We start from the raw sequence: 23,039 nt of genomic DNA on the forward strand, positions 1-23,039 counted from the left end.
TGTGGAAAATATTGAAACCCTCATATACTGTCAGTAGGAATGTAAAGTGGTGCAGAGTTTACAAAACCGTCTAGCAGTTCCTCAAAAGGTTAAATATAGAGTTTCCATATACATGAGCAGTTCCACTCCCAGGCGTATACCCAGCAGGAAGGAAAACAGTGGTCCACACAGAAACCTGTACATGAGTGTTCATAGCAGCATTACTTGTAGTTGCCAAAAAGGGGAAACAATCCAAATGCCTAACGACTGAAAAATTGATAAATGAAAAGTGGTATATCCATATAATGGAATACTATTTGGCAATAAAAAAGAATAAACTACTAATACATACTCCACCATGGATGAACCTTGAAAAAACATGCTAAGTGAAAGAAGCCAGTCACAAAAGACTATATACTGTATAGTACCATTTACATGCAACGTGCAGGGTAGGCAAATACATAGAAACAGAGAGTAGATTAGAGGTTGTCAAGGGAGTGATAGATTAGGGGGCCTGGGGAGTGACTGCTCTGGGTAAGGAGTTTCTTTTCTGGGTAATGAAAAGATTTCTAAAATTAATTGTAGTGTTGGTTGCACAAATCTGTGAATATATTAAAAACCACTTTTTTTTTTTTTTTTTTGAGATTTCCTCCCACCCACCCCATCACACTTCTTTTTAACCCTTTTATTATGAAAATGTTAAAACATTCGTAAGAGTAGAGAAAACAGTATAGTAAACTCCCAGGTACCCATCACCCATCATATCAACATTCTGCCATTTTTTAAAATTTATTTTTAATTTTTACTTTATATTATAGTTGATTAAAAATGTTACTAGTTTCAGGAGTGCAGCAAAAGTGATTCAGTCATACATATACATGTGTCTGAATTACACGTTTTCAGTGGATGATTAAATAGTATGTGGATTATGTCTCAGTAAAACTGTTTGCAAAAAGTAGAAAACACAAATGTATATAAGTATTTGACTCTTGAGAGTCCCTTGGACTGCAAGGAGATCCAACCAGTCCATTATAAAGGAGATCAGCCCTGGGTGTTCTTTGGAAGGAATGATGCTAAAGCTGAAACTCCAGTACTTTGACCACCTCATGCGAAGAGTTGACTCATTGGAAAAGACTCTGATGCTGGGAGGGATTGGGGGCAGGAGGAGAAGGGGACGACAGAGGATGAGATGGCTGGATGGCATCACCGACTCGATGGACGTGAGTTTGAGTGAACTCCGGGAGTTGGTGATGGACAGGGAGGCCTGGCCTGCAATTCATGAGGTTGCAAAGAGTCGGACACGACTGAGTGAACTGAACTGAACTGAAGGTTTGCTATAATAAAGTATGCTAAGACATGAAGACAGGGATATGACTGTCATGAGGGAAGAAGTTTCTACTCACATTTTTCCAGAAACAGGAGGCAGAGCATGCTATGCAGGGCCACTGAGGAAGCACTGAGGTCAGTCGGGGCAAATGAAGTAAGGGGAACACGTGGGCAAAAGCCTTTACTGTGGTTTCTGTAAGAAGGCATGATGAGCAGGCTTAGGATTGGCTAGTTTGAATCACTTCAGTGGGCTCTAGGGTAAAAGTGCTGTCTCTGGTTGTTTGGTACCTAGCCCTGAGATGATTAGGGAAGAGGATAGTGTCCCAGTGAAGGAGGTGGTTGAGGTATGGGCTCTGGATTGATTAGTATGCATATGTTATATGTGCTTGCAGGCCTCTAGGATTAGCAAACCTGAGAGAGGCAGTCCCTCCAGTATCAGCAAGACCCCAGATGTCAAAGCAGCAAATAACAAAAAGTAAAAAGATGTGATTAACACAGACGGTTACCTATAGGAAAAGGGAAAAAATAAGATGGAGAAGACAGGGACTTTTTTTTTGGACTTTGGAATGGTTTAAATATTTTGTATAACTGTAAAACAAATCTCAAAAAATTCCTACAGAAGAAAAATAAATGCTCATTCAGTTGATGACACAACCATTCAGAGAGGAACATTTCCAAGTAATATCTTAATCAGTCGTCAATAATGATATTGTTGGTGGAGGGATTAATACTGTTGTTTTGAGATTGTTGTGTATATAGCGTAGGATAAAGCAAGTAGATAGTTAGGGTGGTGATGTTGAGAACTAGGACTTTTGGTATAAGAGAAGGGAGAGATGCAGATAGAAAATCTATGCTGCTGCTGCTGCTAAGTCGCTTCAGTCGTGTCCAACTCTGTGCAACCCCGTAGACGGCAGCCCACGAGGCTCCCCCATCCCTGGGATTCTCCAGGCAAGAACACTGGAGTGGGTTGCCATTTCCTTCTCCAATGCATGAAAGTGAAAAGTGAAAGTGAAGTCGCTGAGTCTTGTCTGACTCTTAGCGACCCCATGGACTGTGGCCCACTAGGCTCCTCCGTCTATGAGCTTAACCCAAAACTGTAGGTTTTTAATTTTGAATTTAAAGCGTCAGTATGAACTCATGATATAATTTATCTTAAGGAAGCTGAAACAAAATTAAAAACTCTGTTTCTAGCTCTGCCTGTTGAAGGCTTAGAAACAGTGTAGCAGTCCTAGTGCCCAGAGAGTATGCTCTAAAAATCCATTTCTTAATAAAAAGTAACTGGGGCTCTTTGGAGAGTTGACCAATTCCAGGTCTGTGTAAGATGAACTTATACCAGATGGCAAGGAAGTTATGAAGGTCCACTTGAGTCATGTGAAAAGATCTCAGAAACCAACTTGAAAAGACTTCTATTAACCACAGATGAGATGATTTTGAGCATGATAAAGATAATAACTGCGTGGAGTGAAACACATCAAATATGCTTAAATTCATGAGTTCATAATGATACTAAAGCAAGACTCATCAGTCACCTTTGGAGGATGCTAGAGAATCAACTCGTTATTCAGAGTAACCACACAGTTGATGAAGAGCGTCTCTGAGGGGAAATATTCCAGCTAATAAAGATAGAATACCACCATTTTGCAACCTCTGAGGAATTAATGAATCTCAGCAGTGATCATCAGCGTCTGGTAACATTCCAAAAAGAGGTAATCAGACGTTACATACCTCTTGATAAAAGTCTGAAGTAATCGAACCAAAAAAATAAAATAATGCCACATGAATCTGATCCGACTGTCAGCACTTACCTTCAATTTACAGGAAATTGGATAGGAGAGGCCAAAGGACCCTGCTAAATTACATCATGGGGATGCAGTCAGTAAAACCTTTATGTGGGGAACTACATCCTTGCTACTCTGAGTGTGGCCCATAGATCAACAGCATAAGCATCAGCCGTGAGCTTTTTAGAAATGGAGACGCTCATACTCTCTCAGACCTGCTGAAACGATCTGCATATTAACAAGTTTCCCAGGTGATTCACATGCACGTTTCAAGTTTGAGTAGTGTTGCTCTACGGGACAAATGAACTAGAGTCTCCAAACAAAGCAATTGTAAGAAAAAAAATGAGACGGGGCAGCCTATGTGGATGAAAAGACACTTGGAGGCATATCAGTTATTTGCAAGCAGAGAACTAATTTGTGTTCTATTCAAACAAACACAAATCTTAAAAATAATTTTAAGTAATTGGAGAAATATCTTGAATTTCTTTTGAAATAATCTGGGTGGTAGCGAGAGGAAAGTGGGTGGGGATGTAGATGAAATAAACTTTCCTACGACATGCTAATTTTTGAAGCAGTGATAGGTACCAGTATTTTGGTCACCTGATGCAAACAGCTGACTCATTCGAAAAGTCCCTGATGCTGGAAAAGATTGAGAGCAGATGGAGAAGGGGGCGTCAAAGGATGAGATGGCTGGATGGTACTGCCGATGGAACAGACATGAACTTGGGCAAACTCTGGGAGATGGTGAGGGACAGGGAGGCCTGGCATGCTACAGTCCATGGGGTGGCAAAGAGTTGGATATGGCTTGGCAACTGAACAACAGCAATATGTACAAGGTTTGTTATTTTATAATAAAATATTAAGATTTTTCCTATAATAGTTTAAAAGGGGGAGTTCACTAAGATGGCTGCAATCAAAAAGGTAATAACAGGTATTGGCAAAAGATATGGAAAAAGTTGGAACCCTCGTACATTGCTTATGGGAATATGAAATAGTGTAACTGCTTTGGAAAATAGTCTGACAGTTCTTCAGAAGGTTAAACAAGGAGTTAATATATAATCTAGCAGTTCCGCTCCTAGGTATATACTCACGAGAAATGAAAACATAAATTAATGTAAAAACTTGTACAAGGATTTCCGTGATGGTCCAGCGACTAAGACTCTGTGCTCCCAGTGCAGGGAGCCTGGGTTCAATCCCTGGTCAGGGAACTAAATCCCACATGCTACAACTAAGATAACCAAGACCCAGTGCAGCCAAATAAATATTAAAAAAAAAAAAAGAAAAAGAATTTTGTCCGTGAATGTTCATGGCAGCATTTTTATAAAAGCCAAAAGTAGAAACAACCTAGCTGTCCTCCAACTGATGAATGGGTATGTTCATAACTATAAGAGATAGCATATTCATATAATGGAGTACTGTGCAATAATAAAAGGAAATAAAGTACTGATACATGCTGCAACATGGATCAACCTTGAAAATACGCTAAGTGGAAGAAGCCAGTCACAAACAGCCACATATTTTATAATTCCATTTATAGAAAATGTCCAGAATAGGAGAAGTTAGAGAGATGGAAAATAAATTACTGGTTGCCAGAGGCTGGGGAGAGATTTGTGGAGACATGGGCATCTTAAATTCCCATGACTGCTGATGGGTTGTTGGAAAATTAGGAGGGGGGAGGGGGATGAAAATGTTCTAAAATAAATTGTGGTGATGGATGTACAACCCTGTGAATACACGGAAACCCATGAAATTATACACTTAAGTGGGTGAATTGTGTGATATATGAATAATATCTCAGTAAAGCTGTTACTAAAAAAGGAAGGAGAGCATTATATTGATACCCAGTCTCCAATCTTCACCCAGCATTATCAGAATCACTGGGAGGGAAGTTGTCTAGGTGATTCTAATGTGCAACCAAGACTGGGAACCAGTGTATTAGGAAGTTAGCTGTCAAGGATTGTTAGAAGAGAGAGGCAAGATTATCTGTTTGAAATGATAGCCTGGAGGGCAGGCCAGGGATGGCATCAGAGCTGACCATTCTGATAGAAGAGACAAAAATCTACAGTGGGGAGTCCTCTGGGTGCACATCATCTGTTAGTAGCACTTAGTACCATTAGTGGTACTTAGTACAGTGGAAATAGGCTTGAGAAGTCCTTTCATTTCTCCAATAAGTGTGTTCAGAGTTGGTCTTCTTCAGTGTAACACCCATAGGTATTAGGGTTACTTGTGCTGCCAGGTGGTCTCACTTCTTCTGAATTACTCAGAATGAGCGGAGACTTTGTCAGTGGAATGTTGAGGTATTAAACCGTAATCCAAAAGTAACAGTCTAAACAACTTAATCTTCCTAGGTTTCTTTCTTCTAGAAAGTGTTCTGGATATTAGTGAGACTCTATAATTATTTTTGGTTTCCATTGTCACATTACTCAAGTGAGTAGACATAAATCCAGCTGTATTATTCTCATTTCCCTTGAAAAGCATTTATTAGTCACGTGTTAGACTGGGCAACAGGGGGGGAACTTGAAGATGCACTTTACATGATGTTTGGCTTTTGAAGAGAATCTTTGGAGAATTGGCCTTGAATTCTGGTTTTACTGCCCTTTGCAGGTTATTGATTGCCCTGGACTTTTAGTTTCCTTAATGAATGAAGTTTGAACTAGGTTACTCCTTAAGCTTCTAAAATTTTGAGGTTCACTACATCTGTCTGTACAGAGGCTGTAAATATAGCGTGCTGGTTAAGAGTTTGTGCTGTGGAGTTTGGTGACCTGGCTCTGCTGTTTCCTGGCTTTGTGATTTTGAATAAGTTGGTTAACCTCTTTGCACTTTGGTCCCCCCATCTGGAAAATGGTGATTGAGAATAATACCCACCTCACAGTTTTCTTCACTGTAAAATATTTGAAGCAGTTTAGCCTATGATTTTATTGATATGCTATCATTTTATCCTATATAGGTCCCTCACTCTAATTTAGGCATGATCAGAACTCTTACTAAAAAATGCAACGTTGTATCTGTTATACCAGGTGGTAGATGTTTTTGGAAAGGTATAAAGCAACCATACAAAAGTATTCATGCAGCGTATAAGATGTTTTATACTAAAAATACTCTTTAATATTTTAGGAAGTACATTAGATGTCCTAATTCTTTTTTTCTCCCTGCCCTGTATCCTCATATAGGTCAGTTCTCCTTGGGTCTCGGGGACTTGACATATCCCACATCTCACAGCGATTGGAGAGTCTGAGTGCAGCCACCACTTTCGAGCCTCTTGAGCCTGTGAAGGATACAGACATTCAGGTAAGGGATGCCAGGCACCAGGACTGGTGCAGTGAAACCCTGAGCATGCAACCCCAGCTGAAGGCGCTGACCCTTTGTTCACCAGCTGGTTTAGTAATTCCATATTTCTTTGTTAATTTTCTTCTTCAAATATTAAGAGAATGAGAGGCTCAGATTTGGAGGAACATTGGATTATTTTCACAGTGCTCTGTAAGACTGAATTTAGGGAAGCAGTTCCGACCTGCACTTTTTAAATTATTGTAATTACGAGCACAGATTTGTCTTCCTTCTTTGGGCTTAATCCAAGGGACAGAGACATTAGTTGTAAGTTTCTCTTGCTTTCTTTGCTAGATCTCAAATAGTTTTACTATTCCTCTTCCACATTTCTTTTCTGCATCTTGCTTGTATGCATTGGCAAAGAGCTGGGAAAAACTTAAGTACTATTTACTGAAACCCACTTATCGATTTCTAGGAAGTATTTGGCTCCATTAGTGGCACCAGGAAATGGCCTAATAGAGCACTCCAGTCTCATTTAACCTAGCATGCCACTGGCACAATTGATTGCTATTTTAATCTAATCAGAAACTAGTGGCTGTGTGAGTGTGTGTCCAAAATTGTTAAGAAAAAATCTTGGGATCCATTTAGTTTTGAGGAATTGGAGCACTGATTTGTGTTAGAGTGAAGGGATGGTAGGATACCATTTTTGTCATTGACTTACCTTTGAGATAAAAGGATGCAGGTCCTACAGAGGCAAATCCTAGTATGAATGGATCTATTATTATTTGGGCTCAATTTGAAACACTTCACCCCACCATCCTTCTCAAGAACTGTTTTAATCCATCTAATGGCCACAGTGCTACTGCATTTATTCCACTTCAGAAACCTAAAACCCTAGACTTTTGAGTTGAGAGTTGAATAACTACAGATGTTCGTTATTTTCTGTGTTATTGATATGTTCCCAGACTATGAAAATTCAGTTTTTCCCAGTTTTATATGCTAAATTATATTTGCCTCTCACGTTACAGATGCTTTCTTATTTCCATGTAATTTTAAAATGGCATGTATAATTGCCTCTTTTTTTTAAGTTTTAACTGTTCCTCTCTCCACCTTCTATTTTGCTTGATGCCCTGTAAACAAATATTGGGGGTGGCCAAAAAGATCATTCGGGTTTTCCCATAACATCTATGGAAATGCCCAAATGAGCTCTTTTACCAACCCAGTACTTACAACAGGATCAAGGTGGTTGGATGGGATATAGTTCAAATAATTTGAATAATCACCATGTATTTAGGGGAGTATCCAAATAGTGTGGAAAGAGATGGCACTTACTGAAAGGTTGTTATTTGAGTTGTTTTTAATGTTTAAGATGCCAGATAAGTTGTTTATTTTAAAAACTGCTTTTTTGACTTTCTTTGGCATATTTGTAATGCATATTTGGAATACCCAGCAATGTTTAGTGAGGCAGTTCATGAATTCCCTTTGATGTGTTACATTTTTTGCTCTGAGGGATTAATGACAGGTTTACAGATGTATTAGGTAATAATGATTTATTCTAACCTTCTACTTTATGTGTGAACACTGTCCTTCAACAGCCCCATTAGGTGGCTTCCTAGCAGTGCATGCTTGGTCACATCAGAGAAAGTTTCTTAATTTGGAATAAGCATGGCTAAGAGTTTTGGTCCTGCCCCTGCTGTGAACCTTTGAACTTTGAGAGGAAGGATGCTTCCATTTTGGAATTTAACCTCTCAGTTGAGCTATTCTGGAATATTTTTAAAAATGTGAGTTGGTTGCTCTAAGATAAATTTTGATTATTTGGGAATTGATCATCTAGACCTGCAAAGACTAACTAGTTTTAAGACAAAGATTTAAGACTAACTAGTTTCAAAATAAAATCCTCTGTTGACTTCATCTTCTTGCCAGCAAAGCCTTTTAAAGAAGAAAATTTAACTTTCAAAGGACTGAGTCTTTGGCCTAATTTGAGCTAGTGGTTGATAGAGATTTGAAGTCTTAAGTTGCATTGTGTGGCTCCGTTGACCTATGCCTTAACTTCCTGTGCACGATATAGTATCACGTCCTTTTCTGACTTCCTGTGTAGTAATCAGATATAGGAGCCAAGCCAGCCTCCCCCCTTCACAGGAGTGATCCTCCTTTTAATTCTTCTCTTCATGTATTGATTATCCAGGAAGAGTTAATTTGGACATTTTCAGTTTGAAAAACCAGATATACTTTTTGATGGACACTTTCTTCTCACTTATTTTTCTTACCAGCTTTATTGAAATGATTCACATAGTATAAATCTGATCAGTTTTTGTATATGAATGTCATGTTTTCCAACTATGCAGTTCTGAGATAAGAACACATCCTAATCTCATATACTGAGTATCAGTCAGAGTGAATTTATTATGTCAGTATATATTTTCATAAAAGGAAATGCTGAAGGAGCCTTTGGTAGATTCTGCCCAAGACTTTGTATTGTCCAATGTTTGCATTACTTATAAGCTTGAAAAGGCATTTTTCCATGAATAGATTGTCCTTTTCTGTTTGGTAAACATTGATTGTATTTCCTTCTCTTTCTAATGGAGCTTGAAATTAATACAAGTTTTTTGTTGTTTATCATAATCAGTGATCTTGGCATGCACTGAGAATGCATTTTTAAATTGCTGTGGCCAGCAAAGGTAACATATTTAAATAAACCCACTTAAATATATGTTTGAATGATACTAGTGAAATTTTAAAAAATGTTTATTGACTTAATTTTTGGAAATGTTCATAAAGAAGGCCTACACATTTGCTGTAATAGAGATGAAGAGCAATAATTGTTAACAGGATGTGGTACTAAAGCAGCTACTGCTCTATTCTGAGTGACTTTGTGGTGCTTGTAAGTACTGTTCCTCTCACAGAGATCCTCTTGCTCACTTCTGTCTTTGGAAGAAAAAGTACTGAGGGTAGACTGCACATTTTTACTGTGGTCTGAACAGACCTAATGTACCATGGATGATATGTATTACATAGTAATAAAGTACACAGTTACACAGTTCAGTTGTGTTCTGGGCTTTTTCACTAGATTACATGTATTTTTTAAGAAAGCTGTGCAGAAATAACCTGGGCTGGCCATAAAAATGGGAGCTGCAGTTTCTTGGCATTAGCCTGCAATATTTCCAAATGGCAATAGACCAAAATATAATATTATTGCTAAACTTACTTAGATTCGTATTGCTGCCATAACAAATTACCACAAACTTAGTGGCCTAAAACATTAGAAATTCATTCTCTCGCTGTTCTGGAGCTCAGAACTTTGAAATCAGGGTGTTGGCAGGGCCCTCTGAAGGCACTAGGGGAGACTCCTTCCTCTTCTAGCTTCTGGTGGCTCCTGACTCCCCTTGACCTGTGACAGCAGAGGCGCAGTCTGCCTCCATCTTCATAGGTTTTTTTTCTTTCTTTCCTCATGTGTGTCAATCCACTTCTCCCTTCTAAGAACACCAGCCATTGGATTTAGGGCCCACCCTAAATCCAAGATGATCTCAGCTAGAGATCCTTATCGTAATTACATTTGCAGAGACCCCATTTCCAAATAGGATCACATTCACTGGTACCAGGAGTTAGGACTTAGACATAGCTACTTTAACCCACTGTATTAACAGTGCCAGAAAATGTAAAACTATAAATTAACTGAAATGAAACATTCTGTGTTTCACAACTGGATGGAGTGTCAGGATAAGGCGTCTATTGCTAGTTGTTCCAGGGACTGCAAAGCTCAATTAAGTATCTGATCTCACCCTCAGCTCTCTTTTAGGCCTTTGAAAGGTGAGGCTGACTGCTAGAAACAGCCTGATTTTTTAAAATAGTTTTAAGTACTTTAGTTTTCGGGGTAAGGACAGGTAGCATTAAATCTAGGAGGGGAGGGAGTACTGGGGGTGAGAAAGAGGTTTCTCCTTCGGCCAACCAGGCTACCAACCACCCTGCTTTCCGTTTATACTTTAGGCCTTTGCTCACCACCATGCTTTAGCGTGGAATAGCACCTCTGAAAATGTCTGAGCCCCCTTTCAGTCTGACACTCTTAAGGCCTTCCTTAGATGCTACCTCTTTCATAGTCTCAGATCTCTCTTCCCATGGCCTCCAAATGTAGCATGTTGGCTTTACTGCTTAGGAAAAAAACAAAACTTTCTGAATGGTCCCCCACAAAGTAAACAGCAACCTAGATTATGTTACTGGAATTGACTTAGCAGCCAGTTTAAATCTTGATAAATGAAAATACAGCCCCTTCTATACACAAGAAACCCTATACAGAACTAAAGATCTTCATAGTCTGCTAAATTTCCAAATGGAAATCTGTCCTGTATAAGTAAAGAGAAAAAAAAGTCCTAAAAAGAGAGGAAAATAGCTGTAAGAAAATGAGTCAGGGAACTGATGTATCACATATAAAACTAATGATGCAATAATAATTGATTTGTTAAAAACTTGTTCTGCTTACCACACTGTATCTATAGTAAAATATTCATTATGTCCTTCCTTTTTCTGTCCTTGGAAATGTAGAGTTATGCTCAAACCACTGTTAGCTTATCTTGTAAATAACCAGAAGAAACTAAATGGCTTTGGTTAAGTATAAAACAAATCACTGGTGTTATAATCCCATATCACCTAAATTGTTATTTTCGAGGTTTATATTTTAATTTTATACCTTCAGAATTAAGGTACTGCTGATTAAATGCAGCTATATATAACAGCTAAGAGGAAAAGTGGTTGAATGCTATTAATAATTGTGTGTTTGTAGTACTGGCAAGTTGTTGGTAGGGAATTGGTTCCAGAAATCCTATGGCAGTTTGTTGAAAAGAGGGTCAGACTTGCCTAGAATGATTAGTATGCTAATAGCAGTTCTTCAGGATTAGTACTGGCAAAATATTAATACTGAGGGGAGAATGCAGTAAGCTTTTCCTAGCTTGAATTAGTTGAGAGAAGGGGCATTCTGAATGGGCGAACAGTATCTTCAGTCAGTTCAGCCGCTCAGTCGTGTCCGACGCTTTGCCACCCCATAGACTGCAGCACACCATGCTTCCCTGTCCATCACCAGCTCCCAAAGCCTGCTCAAACTCATGTTCATCGAGTCGGTGATGCCATCTAACCATCTCATCCTCTGTTGTCCCCTTCTCCTCCTGCCTTCAATCTTTCTCAGCATCAGGGTCTTTTCCAATGAGTCAGTTCTTCACATCAGGTGGCCAAAGTATTGGAGTTTCAGCTTCAACATCAGTCCTTCCAGTGAATATTCAGAACTGATTTCCTTTAGGATTGACTGGTTTGATCTCCTTGCAGCCCAAGGGACTCTCAAGAGTCTTCTCCAACTCCACAGTTCAAAAGTGTCAGTTCTTGGGCACTCAGCTTTCTTTATAGTCCAACTCTCACATCCATACATGACTACTGGAAAAACCATAGCCTTGACTAGATGGACGTTTGTCGGCAAAGTAATGTGTCTGCTTTTTAATATGCTGTCTAGGTTGGTCATAGCTTTTCTTCCAAGGAGCAAGCATCTTTTAATTTCATGGATTCAGTCACCATCTGCAGTGATTTTGGAGCTCAAAAAAATAAAGTCACTCACTGTTTCCATTGTTTCTCCATCTATTTGCCATGAAGTGATGGGGCTGGATGCCATGATCTTAGTTTTCTGAATGTTGAGTTTTAAGCCAACTTTTTCACTCTCTTTCACTTTCATCAAGAGGCTCTTTAGTTCTTCACTTTCTGCCATAAAGGTGGTGTCATCTGCATATCTGAGGTTATTGATATTTCTCCTGGCATCTTGATTCCAGCTTGTGCTTCATCCAGCCTGGCATTTCACATGATGTACTCTGCATATAAGTTAAATAAGCAGGGTGACAATATACAACCTTGACTCCTTTTCCTATTTGAAACCAGTCTGCTGTTCCATGTTCGGTTCTAAATGCTGCTTCTTGACCTGCATACAGATTTCTCAGGAGACAGGTAAAGTGGTCTGGTATTCCCATCTCTTTAAGAATTTTCCATGGTTGGTTGTGATTCACACCGTCAAAGGCTTTGGCATAGTCAATAAAGCAGAAATAGATGTTTTTCTGAAACTCTCTAGCTTTTTGATGATCCAGCAGATGTTGGCAATTTGATCTCTTGTTCCTCTGACTTTTCTGAATCCGCCTTGAACATCTGGAATTTCATGGTTCATGTACTATTGAAGCCTGGCTTGGAGAATTTTGAGCATTATTTTGCTAGCGTGTAAGATTAGTGCAGTTGTGCGGTAGTTTGAGCATTCTTTGGCGTTGCCTTTCTTAGGGATTGGAATGAAAACTGACCTTTTCCAGTCCTGGGGCCACTGCTGAGTTTTCCAAATTTGCTGGCATATTGAGTGCAGCACTTTCACAGCATCATCTTTTAGGATTTGAAATAGCTCAGCGGGAGTTCCATCACCTCCAGTAGCTTTGTTCATAGTGATGCTTTCTGAGGCCCACTTGACTTCACATTCCAGGATATCTGGCTCTAGGTGAGTGATCACACCATTGTGGTTATCTGGGTCATGAAGATCTTTTTTGTATAGTTCTTCTGTGTATTCTTGCCACCTCATCTTAATATCTTCTGCTTCTGTTAGGTCCATACCATTTCCATCCTTTATTGTGCCCATCTTTGCATGAAATGTTCCCTTGGTATCACTGATTTTCTTGAAGAGATATCTAGTCTTTCCCATTCTGTTGTTTTCCTCTCTTTTCTTTGAATTGATCACTGAGAAAGGCTTTCTTATCTCTCTCTGTTCTTTGGAACTCTGCATTCAAATGGGTATACCTTTCCTTTTCTCCTTTGCCCTTTGCTTCTCTTCTTTCCTCAGCTATATTTAAGGCCTCCTCAGACAACCATTTCGCCTTTTTGCATTTCTTTTTCTTGGGGATGGTCTTGATCACTGCCTCCTGTACAATGTCACAGTATCATGAACCTCCGTCCATAGTTCCTCAGGCACTCTGTCAGATCTAATCTCTTGAATCTATTTGTGACTTCCACTGTATAATCGTAAGGGATTTGATTTAGGTCATACCTGAATGGTGTCAGAGAAGGCGATGGCACCCCACTCCAGTACTCTTGCCTGGAAAATCCCATGGACAGAGGAGCCTGGTGGGCTGTAGTCCATGGGGTCGCTAAGAGTCAGACACAACTGAGCGACTTCACTTTCACTTTTCATTTTCATGCATTGGAAAAGGAAATGGCAACCCACTCCAGTGTTCTTGCCTGGAGAATCCCAGGGACGGGGAGCCTGGTGGGCTGCTGTCTATGGGGTTGCAGAGTCAGACACGACTGAAGCGACTTAGCATACCTGAATGGTCTAGTGGTTTTCCCTACTTTCTTCAATTTAAGTTTGAATTTTGCAATAAGGAGTTCATGATCTGAGCCACAGTCAGTCCCAGTCTTTTTTTTTTTTTTTTTTTTACTGTATAGAGCTATTCCTCCTTGGCTGCAAAGAATACAATCAGTCTGATTTCGGTATTGACCATCTGGTGATGTCCATGTGTAGAGTCGTCTTTTGTGTTGTTGGAAGAGGGTGTTTGCTATGACCAGTGCATTCTCTTGGCAGAACTCTGTTAGCCTTTGCCCTGCTTCATTGTTTACTCCAAGGCCAAATTTGCCTGTTACTCCAGGTATCTCTTGACTTCCTTTAAATCTGGAATTATTTTTAAAGAAATGTAAATCATTGTCATTTGCATCGTTCTAGAAATTGAAACTGCTAAGTGCGTGTACCAAAGAGTTCAGTTCAGTTCAGTCGCTCAGTCGTGTCCGACTCTTTGCAACCCCATGAATCACAGCACTCCAGGCCTCCCTGTCCATCACCAACTCCCGGAGTTCACTGAGACTCACGTCCATCAAGTCGGTGATGCCATCCAGCCATCTCATCCTCTGTCGTCCCCTTCTCCTCCTGCCCCCAATCCCTCCCAGCATCAGAGTCTTTTCCAATGAGTCAACTCTTTGCATGAGGTGGCCAAAGTACTGGAGTTTCAGCTTTAGCATCATTCCTTCAGAGGTCTTACCAAAACTGCTTTAGTAAATTAAGGAAGAGATGAGGTTCATTCATAAGAGTTGCATCTGTTTGCATACTGAAATTTGTATAACAATTCTAAGAAATGGTTTAAAGTAGACAAAACATAACCTACCCGCATTATTGTTTCTGCTCTTAAATATGCTTGAGCAGTCTTTTCTGCACATAATGGTGATCTTGCCCAATATTGGATGATTCAGAATTTTGAATTGATGGACTCTGAGGGAATAAGACTTTGCTCTTAAATGTTTTCACATAATATTAATATAAAAATGTAAGAGACCATTGCATGGAATCTGACAGTGTGAAGATATTTATTTAGTTAAGCATTTGTGTTTATTAACCTTTGTTATAGTCCTCTTGCTCCTAAGAGAGTCAGTGGGACGTTCACGCTAACCTTTCTTTTGAATTTTTAGAGGACTTTAATGGATATTTGAATCTTGCCCTTTCCACCTTACAACAACTCTCTGTCCTGGACTTGAAACAACCTATGGGTAATACTCTTGGGTTCACTAGCAAATGAATCCAATTCCCACTGGATCCAAAGCCTGTTAGTAGAGAGAGAAACTCTTTCCTAGAACAAATACCGGGTATATTTTAGGCTAAAATTCAGTTGTAGGGGCCGAGGTGCATGTGGACCAGGTGCGTCTCTCCCTGTGCTCTTGTTCAAGGCGGTAGCCCTGCTAGGCTTCATCTCGTGGAAACACTGCAGCGCCCACATCACCCCCACTTAATGAGCATATTTGCTGTTCCTTGTCATTAAACCCTGACCCGGAATAAATCTCAGAGCTGGTAAAAGCCGGTAAACATGTAAAAAGGAAAAAATAGTGTCTTTGCAGAGGCAGGTTAATGTGCCATCCTGTTTTGTGTTTATAATTAGGTGGGCTAATTCAGAGTGCTGTGGAAAGTACTGAAATGACTTAATTTTCCTGCCTGTTTTTGATAAGGGGAAAGGTAGACATCATGGTCTGGTGGCAAAGTATGCAATTATATTAAAGTGTCCTGTAAATGGAATTAAAAATGGTAATAAAAGTGGGTGTTAGAAGCATCATCTGTGGAAAATGTGAAAAACTGCTTTTATGTTAGCCAGGGATATAAGATTTCAGCCTTTTTACTTATCCATTCACACTTACTCCTGAATGCAGGGCTTTCAGAACAAACAAGTAAATGGATGCTGAATGCATTCTGAACAGGGAGGAAATGACAGGCTTTTTTGTCTTCTCAGAGGTTTCTTATATCCTGTAGTGAGCAGAGGAATATCAATTACCAACTTAAAGAAGAAAGAAGTTGGAATGGTTCTGTAAGAGTATTTTGGAAGAAGCCCATGGCTAAAATATTTATCTAACAATTTAATAGAGCACTTCAAGTGTTGGCCAGGCACTGGTGCCTTTGAACTGGAATTGAGTCATCTCCTCCCTCTTTACCACCTTCTCTTAACCTGCCGATACCTATTGATGCCAGAACTCTGGAGATAGGAAACATATATTGTCATCTTCAGTCTGGTATCTTTAAATTGCTTGGTTTCAGGAACTAGAAACGGGCTGAACTGTTTGATTTAAATGGGGGTTAAAACCTAGTCAGATACTGAACACACTTACTGTAGACCAGCCTGTCATTCTCGGATGGCACATCTTGACCCTGGGCGCCACTCGGATCTGCTTGCCACAGCGCCCTGTGATCTCTTATTTCCATTTCGGAATGTTCAAGGCTTTCCAGGCCGGCAGTGTGATCTGGCCCCTTCCATTGGTGGTGGTTGCAAAATGTGGCTTCCCTAGTCATTGAACTTCCGGGCCAGGTTCTCCCCGTCTCCACTAAAATTCTGCATCTGAGACAGAGTCCCGTGGTTTTGCTTCTGTCTGTTTTTTGGCGGGGACCAGGAAAAGAAGCGGGGGGGTAGGATGGGCATCATCCTCTGCTGACGAGACCTGTACTTAGAATTTCTTTTGCTGCAGAGCTCTCAGAACCAGTGTGTATTGCTTTTTTTCGGGGGAGGGGAGCATTTTCCGGTCTCTCAAATAGTTGGCTTCCATCTTACACTTCAGATGTGGAGAGGTTGGGTGCGTCCCCCACTCTCCTGGTCTGCGACACTAACGATCGGCAGCAGTGCACGTGCGGCTTTAATTATCTTGGAGGACAGAAAGGCGAATCCCTGCTTCTCACCATGGAGTGGCGGTGAGGCTGAGATGCCATCAGCAGAATCCTGCCTGTGCTTTTCAGAAAGCCGCAGCACTTGAAGCACTGCGGCAGAATCAGCTGAGCAGGGTTGGGCGTGACACAGCTTCCAAGAAACTGTACAAAAAAACCTCTTGTCTTACAAAACACATTTACAACTAGCCCCAACCATTCATTTAGTTTATAACACAAAGGGGAGGATTAGGTCAGCAGAATGTAAGTGGGAGTATGGATCCACTGGCTGATTTTTATTATTGCTACCTGATTTGATTTATTTCTTTGAATGGCACAAGTGCAAGGATATGGGGCACAGTTTTCTCCATTCCTCCTTTTTCTAATGAAAAAAAAATTGTCTATTTAGAAAAGCTGTTGCTCTCTTAGGGACAGGTGGAAACAACCATGGAAGGTTATATGCTTGATTTGCTCAAGGTACCGAAATATACGTGTATGATATTATCTGGGAGTGCTTTCTCATTTCTTATTAGGTTCTCTGTTATCCACAGAACGTGTCCGTCTTTCTCAGCAGAAGCAGCCTCTAACGGAGCAGTGCTGGGTGGGTCCTTGAAGGTTTAAGGCCTTCACTAGTCGCACTTGGTTCTTTGATGAGGTCCCACATGCGCTTGTTTTGAAGGAATAGAGTGATGGGTGTTGTACTGAAAAGGTGCTAATAGAATCCATGCTTCTCAACTTTCTTTTTTCTTCTTTCCCAATTTATCCCAGACTGAGATAAAATAAGTTATATGAATTACTAGAAAAAGTGAAGTAAAAGACATACAGAATATGAGACTTAGGTTTTGGTTTTATGTTTGTTTTGCGTTTTTTGGCCACTCCATGCAGCTTCTGGGATCTTAGTTCCCTGACCGAGGATTGAACCCAGGCCCTTGGCAGTGAAAGGCACGGAGTCCTAACCAGTGGACTGCTAGACCAAGGAATTCCTGGAAGCCTTGGTTGTTTTGTTTTTGTTTTTGTTTTTTTTTTTAATTAAAGTCAGTAGACATAAAGCTACTCTTGTCAGGTTGCTATAAAAATTTCTAAATGCTAATTCTCAGTTTTTGTAGTTATCTGCTACAGACTGGGAGCTGTGGACGGGCGCTTCTTCAGCTGTACTTGGGCAGTTCTGGTTTCAGTGGGTGTGTTTTCTTCTTTCCGCCTTTCCTGCCTCCCTTCCTTCCTTTCGTTTTAAGCATTCCTTGCTGTACGGTAAAACATGGCACCAAAGACAAGTTTGAACTTCTGTCTTGTTTTATCCCAGCTAAAGTCAAGGAGGCAGAGCTGAAGACTAACTAAACGTGTATTGTGTTCAGATACTGTACTGAGCAGTTTCTGGGTTTCCTCATTCAGTCCTTCCAGTAACCCTCTGAGGTGGTGACATTAACCCCATTTCACCAAGGAAGAGCCTGAGGCCTAAGAGGCTGTGTGTGCCAGACTTGAACTCCCTTCTGTCAGTTTGAGTTCAGTCCTTGCCCTTATTCCATGAGATTTCAAATTTCATTTGTAGACTAAGGCTCTTTTAGCATAGGAGTGAATTTTCAGGGTATTTTGAAGACTATTCGTGGTAGAAATAGGAAATAGTATAACTGAGTGCTCATTTAGAGCAAAATAAAGAGTGTAAAGCTCATAGAGAATGGATATGGTGGGCATCTCTCTTATTTAGATAAGCTCAGTAGTAAAATAATGTTGATTGAGGGAGAAGCTAGAATGTGCTTTCTAAACTGTAATACAAACCCCTGCTGGTTTGGGGTGGGGGGGTTGAGTTTTCAGGAAGGCCAAACCTGCTTCCTCCATTTATCTCCAGGTGCTGGCTTTTTTGCCATAGTTTTCTGCTTGCTGAGCTGTCAGTTTAATTTACTGTCCAAAGCCCAGCCTGTTATTTCTCAGGTTTGCTGCCCTACAGGTACACTGTAAAGGATTTCTGTGAAATCCTGGAGCAGCTTTTAGTTTTAAAATGCCAGCGCTTTGTGCTTGTGAAAATAGGTTGTGTTCAGCTTCTTGCTTGATCATCTTTGTTTTGTTTTGCTTCTGAAGCTGAGCTGGAGTTAGAAGGATGATGCTAGAAGCAATTTAAAGGGCACATCAGATTTTTACTGTAGTCCTGAACTATTGATTGTTGACTTCTTTGTAGGTTTAATGCAGACCCATTTCCTTACTTAGCGTCTGACTGGCCATTAAGTTCTGGCAGTGTGCCGGAATGTTGAAATCTTACATCTCGTAATATGATTTGGCTGTCTAAGGGTATTATGTGTGTTTGGTCTTTAAAGACACAGGCAAAGCCCTCCACTTGGTATGTGTGCTCCAGAATACGGGAAAGAATTTCTGCATAGCAAAATCAGGCTTTTCTAGGAGTCAACACAAAAGTGAGGAGTTGACATTCACCTGAAGTCATGCAAATTGATACCCTCTGGACTAACCGGTTCTTAGAAATAAACGCCGACTAGCATAACAGAATCTTGATGAGAAGACCAGCAGGGAACTGGGCAGGCATGGTGGTGCACCAGAGTGGGTCCCAGCTAAGCAGGCGCTTCCTTGTGAGTGGTCCTCAGCACGTGCCCAGTGCCACTCTCCCCATGCAAAGTTGAAAATAGAGTATAGCTGAGAGGCGGTTACAGTGTCTTGCTTATGGAGGAAGCTGGGCTCACAATGGTTGGAAGAGAAGTAGTCAATGTCTGTGAAAGACTTTTACCCTCCTTTTCATAACCTGAACACCTCTTGACTGGAATTGAGGGTAAATGAGGGCTGAGGGAATTAGATGACAAGAAACCATTAAATTTGGGATTTTAAGGGTATGAATGAGAACTCAGTGGCATTACAAGGGGAAATGGACTTTTCCATCTTATTACAAAAGCAAAATGTGCTTAGTTCAGAGTACTTGGGAAATGGCTCCATAGTGCACTTTCTTGACTGCCACTGTTTGGGGAGTGTTGAATTGTTTGGACCAGGTACTTTAAGCTGTGAAACATCTTTGAAAATGACAAGGAAAATTGATTTATTTTAACAGGGCAGTGAGGAATTGTTTCATGAAACATGTTAGAGGTAGACTATAAGAATGGCCCTCATCAGGCCATTGGTCAATTCCTATAAAGTAATATACAGTCTTTTCCTTTATTCTGTGACAGAAAAGGTTTTCTATTGTGTGAATAGAGATCTGATACAGATTTCATGAATGATCGTTATGTCATTTTCACTGTCCCTCTCAAACCATTGGGAAAAATAGTTATTGAGAAGTCTTATGACTTTGTCCTGATTTGGAAGATCAAGGGGGAGGTAGCGGACTAGTAATTTTATGTGAGCTTTGAGGGACACAGCACAACAATCCTTCCATTCGTATAATACTTTGCAATGGGCTTTGTCCATCACTGTCTTATTCCTTTCTGCCGTGTTTGAGGTGAGGTGAATGGATGTTGGCATCATCTTTATTTAGAAAGGGAAGAAATCAAGATCAGGATTGATTAGTTACTATCAAAGGTGGAACTTGAATCCAGATGCTTCATATCATGCCTTGCTGAGGAAAGCCTCAAGGGATGGATGATTGGGTAAATTCCACATTATCATTATTATTATTTTATTTTTCTGCAAAATGTTAAGCTAGTTCTTTTGCCACTGGTCAAATTTCTTGATGTTTTGGTTCTGTCTTTCCCCCTGGACTTTTTTTTACTTGCTTTCTTTGAAGTGACATTTCCATGTATTCCTTTCCACATGAAAGATTTGCTGGTTAACTAAATCAGTTGTAGAGACAAAAATGCTACTTAGAAGAGCAATACTATAGACTGGTGACAAACCTCACTGCTTCCATCTGAGATATACTTTGAAAGAAGAAGTGATACTGAACAGAAGAGTAACTGCTGCTGACATAGTTTATAGATGCCCTTTGTGTGAAACGGCCCAGGGATTCTTGAGATTTGTTGCACTAGAGCCTGTCAGCCTGGTTTGTGCTGTCTGAGTAGGTCACTGGTGCCAAGCAAATGCTAAGTGGCAAACCGGAGCAAAAGTTGTATTTGGAACTTTAGCTGGACTAGATGGTCAGGGTTCAGAACAAGTCAAGGGAGAAATTTTTAGTTTTTGCCAGTTTTTTGCTTTCTGGTTCACCCTCCCTTTTTCTTTCCTTCCTTTGGACTATTGTCTCTTCTTCCATTCTTTTTGTCTGTTCTTTTTGTCTTTTCTCCTTTCTTCCTTCCATTCTTGCTTTTTTCCTTCTGTCCTTTGCATCTCTCTTTCTCTGTCTACACTCCACCCCCGGCCTTTTAGACTGGCTGGCATCCGGAGCAGCCATTGCTAATGGGAGCGTACCTCCTTTTTTCCAGTCAAGTAGCAGCTGTGAAATCATGGCTGTTAGAATGGTTCCTGCAGCCTGGCAGCGTGCACCCACCCACGCCATGTACTCTGTAGAGTGAGTCTGGGTGCGGGGTTGAGCTGGTGTGGAGAAGCTGGTTCTGTGCAAGCCAGGCCTTGCTCTTCCTCATGTGCTATCATTACTTGGGTTTTCTGCATTCGCAAACCCCAAAGAGGTGGAGTGGAGTTTATCCATCTGGCTAACCTGTTCTTATTTTGCTCTGTTAATGGATGCTGTAAAGCGCTAAAGCCTCTGCTAATCTACTTTTTCTTTTGGTCTTTCTTTTTTTTTTTCTTTTGGTGCCTAACTCAGCTTGACATTGAAGATGTATACAAGTTTTCTGTTACAGTACATAGCTGTTTTGGGTAAGGCTATTACAACTTCCTTGTGTTTTGAGGATTGATCATGCATTAAAGCCAAATCCTAGAGGGAAGGATGGGGAAGAAAATGACCAAGGAAAAGGGCATATTTGATTTTGTTTCACATGTTTTAGGAATGGAGTTATAAATTAATCTAGTTCTCAGCTTCATATGTGTTCCTCACCATGTGTTAACTTATCCATCCTGCTATCTCATATTTTGGGGAGAGGGAATGTTGTGGAAATGGGGTTTATTTTGGAGCCTCAGACATTGAAGAGCCCTTTAGGCCTCCAGGTTTTTCACTAGGGGTTAGGAAGGGAAAGGAGCTGCATATCTCATCTTTGTATTTGTATTAATCTTCTCCCTCAGGTTCTAATTTCCTTCTCTGTTCCTCTCATGCCCTTAATGCATTTGGCAACAGGAAAGAAGCTCTTGGTCAGTGATTCTAAAGTGTGGTGTCCAGACCAACAGTTTCAGCATCACCTAGGAACTTGTTAGAAATGTTCACTCTTAGGTCCCACCGCAGACCTAAGGAATCCAGATCTCTGGAGGTGGGCCCCAGAATCTGTTCTAACAAGCCCTCCAGCTTGAGATCCACTGGGTTATGCTATTACAGAAGCCTAGAATAAGTGACCCCTTCTTTTCTAGCCATCTCTGCCAACTGTTACACTTGGTCCACCTGTGGACTAACCCTGAACTTTCAGCCTGCAAAGCAGTATATTTATCATCTAAGTGTTTGAGACCATAAAGAATTAGAAATCACCATTGGGTTTTTTGTTTGTTTGTTTTTGTTTGTTCTTTTTTAAAAAAAATTATTTATTTATGACTGTGGTGGGTCTGTTTTGCTGTATGGCGGGCTTTCTGTAGTTGCGATGAGCAGGGAATACTCTCCGTCGCAGAGCACAGGCTCTAGGTGCACGGGCTCAGTAGTCGCAGCATGTGGGCTCTCTAGTTGTGGCTCCTGGGCTCTGGAGCACGGGCTCAGTAGTTGTGGTGCCCAGCCCAGTTGCTTCTCAGCATGTGGGTGGGATCTTCCTGGACCAGGGGTCACATCCATGTTCCTTGCATTGCAAGGTGGATTCTTAACCACTGGCCCTCCACCCTTGGAAGCCCCATCACCCTTGTTTTTATTCTTGTTCTATGAAGGGCACAGTGGTCAATAAAATATGTTTAAAAACTTATATATGTTAAAAGTCTATTACTTGTAATCGGTCATTCATTATTTTTTCACCGTGAAGGAATTAACTCTGATTCCGAAGCTGTAGCTTAATATACACTGCCTAAAAAGCAGTGAGAGTGCAGTGGGGGATGAAGAAGAGACGGGGATGGAGGAACAGGAAGTGGAGGGATTAATAATCCCGTCTTGGTTAATCATCACTTTCCTCTGTGATCGCTGTGAGCGGATGTGCTATTGCTTCTGCTAACGTTAATAATTCATGGATGGACTATACCAAAGGGAGGCCTTAAATCTGGTCTCTCAGCAGATTAAATACACCGTCTGCCATCAGTAGGAGCTAGGAGAGATGAAAGATGGACTTCTTGTTTATACTCATTAACCTGATTTTCTCTGCCTTTCACCTCAGCTTCTTTCATCCTCATTTTATTTACCTTTTCATTTGTTTCTCTCTGTGAGCCCCTCCTGCATTGAGTGAGTGCTGAAGATCTTCGGTCGACTGTTAATGACATTAAATTTTACTTTTCCTTAGCTGCTAGTAACAACAGATGCCATGAAAGAAAGCAGAGTCAGAATAAGTATTTCCTTGGAAATGTCTAAATCAGTCTGCATATTTTAAAAA

The 23,039-nt window shown here is 40.6% G+C and overlaps 1 protein-coding gene across 3 annotated transcripts in view; it reads left to right on the forward strand.

The window, feature by feature from the left end:
• The window catches only part of NUP93 (nucleoporin 93), a 103,010-nt gene that overhangs the window by 21,870 nt on the left and 58,101 nt on the right, over positions 1-23,039 (forward strand). For all 3 annotated transcript variants that reach the window (XM_061387271.1, XM_061387268.1, XM_061387269.1), the window contains exon 3: positions 6,254-6,371. In XM_061387271.1, coding sequence (XP_061243255.1) covers positions 6,254-6,371 — 118 coding nt within the window. The remainder of the gene's footprint in view (positions 1-6,253; positions 6,372-23,039) is intronic.

Source organism: Bos javanicus, chromosome 18 (genome assembly GCF_032452875.1).
Source record: "Bos javanicus breed banteng chromosome 18, ARS-OSU_banteng_1.0, whole genome shotgun sequence".
NCBI lineage: Eukaryota > Metazoa > Chordata > Mammalia > Artiodactyla > Bovidae > Bos > Bos javanicus.